The sequence below is a fragment of the Eumetopias jubatus genome, unplaced genomic scaffold, assembly GCF_037043125.1.
Source record: "Eumetopias jubatus isolate StellerSeaLion01/CBP00866 unplaced genomic scaffold, mEumJub1_p1.0 scaffold_11, whole genome shotgun sequence".
Lineage (NCBI taxonomy): Eukaryota > Metazoa > Chordata > Mammalia > Carnivora > Otariidae > Eumetopias > Eumetopias jubatus.
The window spans coordinates 45,263,575-45,267,763 of NW_028274817.1; the positions used below are offsets into that span (position 1 = coordinate 45,263,575).

A 4,189-nucleotide genomic window follows, 5' to 3' on the forward strand; every position below is an offset into this window, starting at 1 on the left:
AATGCCCTAAGAAAAGAGTGGAGAAACTGACAAATCATAGGAATATCTATACTCTGAGTGGTTTGAGATCAAGGACTTTATAGTTCGCAGCATCTGGAACAGTACCTAAATCATAAGAGTTATTTGGTGAATGTATGTGAAATAAGGAATAACAGAGCCAGAGGTCTGAGACCTGGGAAAGCAGGTAGCAACATGTTAATAAAAACATCAGTAGAAAAAGGCACTGCATAGGGAATATGGCCAATGATATTGTAATAGGGTTGTATGGTGACAAAGGGTAGCTACACTTGTGGTAAGCATAGCATAACATACAGAGAAACTGAATCACTATTCTGTACACCTGAAATGAAAGTAACATTGTGTGTCAACTATACTCAAAAACAAAGAACAAAAGACACCAGTAGGTAATGGGCATAGTTTGTTTCCTTTTGCTCACATAGGATTTCTCATAAGCTACCCAAGGCAATCATAAATACAAGAAGTTTGCAAGACCCTAAAGGATAAAATTATTGGCTTCAATAACTACCACAATCAGGAAGAGTTTCAATTGTTCTGACTTGTGTCACATGTCCATAAGTGGATAAATCAGTGTGACAAGAAAAATGATGGTGCCATCACTGGGTTAGCCTATGTCATATATCCAACATTGTGGTTAGCAACCAGAAAAGGATGTAGAGGGGAATGAGCAAAAGATCCACAGGACCTTCCAAACTCTTCTATTTCCTTTTTAGAGTTTTTCTTTATAAGAGGTCAGTTACATATCCAATCTCCCTAACCCCAGTTTCCTCAAACAGTAGAATTTTATCTATGTGTCTAACAAATCTGAGCTTCAGACAAAACACTGAATGCTTTAATGGTCACACATCAGTGGTGAAACAACTCCTTGTGCTATGGAAATCACTCAGGACAAGCGGTCCAGGTCATGTCATCTCGCTGTACCACATGCAGCATTGCTGTCAATTGGGCCTGCACTTCAGCAAGTTTCTGTCGGTCCAAACTGCCAGGAAAATTCCATTGTTCATAGCAGTGGACAGGAACAGGATAAATAACATGCTTCAGGTCCATCAAGCATGTTAAATGCTGCAGAAGGCCCATGAGCAGAGGCATTGTAATGGGGTTGAAGGCAAAGCTAAGGACACAGAGGTGGGTACAGTGGCTCAGGGCTGGGAGGACAGCAGAGAGAGTAGAATCAGTTACCAGGCAATTATTTATCTCCAGATACTCCAGGGTGCCTGAGACTTTCTTTAGCAGATTCTGGAAGGGCTCATAAACTTCTGAGAATATCTGGTTGTTACTGAGATTCAACAGCCTTAGGTAGGTGGCCTGAGAACTCTGAGACAGGACAGTGATATCTCTGTTAGACAGGCCACAAAAAGATAGACACAATGTATCCAACTGAGGTGGCAGGATTCTGTAGAGAGAAAAAAGAAACCCTATTTCAGAAAAATGAGGATTGGATCAGGGCAGCGAGACCAGAATTATAGATACACAAGCCTCTAGAATAAACCAATTTGTACATATTTTGCAACAGTGGTTAACAATGTGGGCTTTGCAATCAGACTTAATAGGCTTGTGACCCTAAGAAAGTTACTTTTCCCCTCTGAGATACAGGTTTTTAATCTTTATAATGTGCACAACAGTAATTATTATACATGGTTGTGGGAAAGATTAAGTGAAAAAAGTTGTATGTACTTGGTATATACAACAAAATCAATAATGGATCTTGTTCACTTACTCAGTGAAGATAGGTCTAGGAAAGTACCCAACTGAGGGTTCCCTTTGACTAACTCCCAGAAAACAAGTTCTCCATTCAGGGTCTAAGCCTTGGAGAAAATACAGGAGCAAAATGATCTGGAAATGTTAAATATTGTGGCTAGCCCATGGGGATGTGCGTCATCTGAATGCCTCACCCTCCTCTCTAGAAAGCTGTAAACTCCAATAGAAGAAGAACTGAGTCTTTTTCACCAATATATTTACAAACTTTTCATACTGTTTGCACATGGTCAACTGAATGAATGAATAAATGAATGAGCACAGCTTTCTTTTCAAATATTGTCTGTCTCCTCACGAGATACCTTTCACTAGCCTGGCCAGTTTCAAACTCTTACCAGTGCCCATGCTGATGTGGAAGGAGAAATAGGTTACGAGGACCCTGGGATATCCAAGTATGGTCTCTTCTCCTGTATTAATAATGGGGTGTTCAGAGAACCGAGGTTCCTCCCCACCCCTTCACCTGAGCAGTTTATGCAGTTGATCTTTAAGGCAGAATAAAGCCAAGCTGAGCTCCTGGAGGTTGTCTAGTTGTCCAAGCTGGATGAGAAAAGTTCTGAAGTCTTCCCCCTTACAGTGTTTAAAGGAGATGTTAGACAAACTGATGCTGTTCAGGTGGATCATCTGAGCCAAAAGGGTGGTGACTTCATTCAGATAAGCCTGATTCAATTCCAGGTGATCAATGCATCCCAGATCCAGAAACTGCAGGACACTTTTGTGGGCAGAGATTTTATCAATTTGCAAATCTCTGCAGCAGAGGTGCAAAGACCCAAAGCTGTGCTCAACTTTACTCTGAAGGAAAGAAAGAAATTGCTTTGTTCTCAAGATACTATTGAAAGAAAGGTCCACTAATAATTCTATGGGCTTCTGGGTTGACAGAAGCTCAGACTCTGAATTAACAATTCCAAGGCACTTGACATTATGCTGGGCTTCTTCTGTTTTAAGGATAGAGTGTCGAGAGTAAACACAAGACTGGAAACAGAAAGGAAATGTGGTACTGATCTCTGAGCATGTTGTTCCACAGTCTGGGTCCTGTCTCAAATCTAGGATCCTCAGTTTTGACCCCCTGTATGGAGAGGAGTAGACAGAACACACATGAGAAGTAGTTGATTTTAATATCACCCAGCAAGATCAATGACGGGAAGCAGAAATAGAACTCTTTATCCCTGTTTTTCATTCCATATACCATTCACCAGTAAGTCCTTTTATACAAATTTAACATCTTTCACTCTTTACCCATACTTTCTTCACCTCTGGTCCTCCCCACTCTCAACACCCATGTCCTTCTATGTAATCATACTCAGGAGATAGATCCACCACCTCAGTGACCTCTATTCTATAATCAAGCCTGTAAGACATTGGAGTCCCTAAGGTAACCCCACGTGTTAGGCCAATAGCCCCACAGAGATCTTCAGCATTCACCACTGGCTATTTTTGAAAGGCTGTTAGGTATCCCCCTGCCCCAGGCTCTAGCATACCCTTCTGCTGACTCACTACGTTTCTACTTGATATAGGCTTACCAAGAGGAAGAGTTCTGGTCAGGGTAGATCTGCAGACCATCAATCATGGCTTCCAAGATTTCATAGTATGACTCTTGTATACTCAGTGCCCCAATATGGAGACAGTGAAAGGGCCAAGCCCTCACCATTGCTTTTAGTATCTTCTTATGCCCTCCCAAGAAGGCATCAATGAACAAGGGAACAAAGAGGTCTCTTGGGAGTTCTTCCAAGGCATGGATAGCTGCAGGATCATTACTCAGTAGACTTTTTGCAGCAAGCCCTAGCAGTGTGGCTATGGCCTTCTGGTCCATCTTCATGAATGTGCTTCAGGGTGAGGAATATTTAGAAATCCTGAAAAGATATCTACAGTCTTATTTGCCTCCAAGATTAGCTATGAACAAGATGGTTATTGAATCAGACAGCCAACTCAGGTGACCTCTACTATATAAACAGAATAAAAATGGACTTCTATGTGTGTCTAAGTATATATGTGCATGCATATATATATATACATACATACACACATATATACATATATATATTTACATAAGATAAAATGCCATTAGCAATCAGAGGTAAATTAGCAGAACACAATGTTAACCACTCAGCTGCCGTCTTCCCAATATTTCCTCCCAAAAGGATATAAACCAGTAAGAAGAAAAATGTAAATCTGCATAAAAGCTATATCCTTATCATTACTTTAAAATGGAAAATGCCAGAAGCGCCTGGGTGGCTCAATCTGTTAAGTGTCTGACTCTTGATTTTGGTTCAGGTCATGATCTCAGGGTTGTGAGACTGAGACCTGCATTGGGCTCCACAATGGGCATGGAGCCTGCTTAAGATGTTCCCTCTCCCTCTTCCTCTGCCCCTCCCCCACTCATGCTCACTTTCTCTATCTCCAAAAAATGAAATAAAATGGA

General features: G+C 41.2%; 1 protein-coding gene across 1 annotated transcript; it reads right to left on the minus strand.

Annotated features, from left to right (window-relative positions):
• Positions 1–897: 897 nt before the first annotated feature.
• LOC148163057 (melanoma antigen preferentially expressed in tumors-like) lies at positions 898–3,586 on the minus strand. The gene is made up of 3 exons (XM_088028496.1): positions 3,291–3,586; positions 2,234–2,836; positions 898–1,411 (listed from the first exon to the last, which is right to left on the minus strand). The coding sequence occupies exons 1-3, from the start codon at positions 3,584–3,586 to the stop codon at positions 898–900; spliced, it is 1,413 nt and encodes a 470-aa protein (XP_087884622.1).
• Positions 3,587–4,189: the final 603 nt, after the last annotated feature.

Excerpts from the sequence above, each read along its gene's own strand:
- LOC148163057 (XM_088028496.1), bottom strand. The coding sequence starts at position 3,586 with ATGAAGATGGACCAGAAGGCCATAGCCACACTGCTAGGGCTTGCTGCA. Across the intron at positions 2,837-3,290 it reads GACCAGAACTCTTCCTCTTG|GGGGTCAAAACTGAGGATCC; the intron begins GTAAGCCTATAT and ends CTCTCCATACAG. Across the intron at positions 1,412-2,233 it reads CAACTGCATAAACTGCTCAG|AATCCTGCCACCTCAGTTGG; the intron begins GTGAAGGGGTGG and ends TTCTCTCTACAG.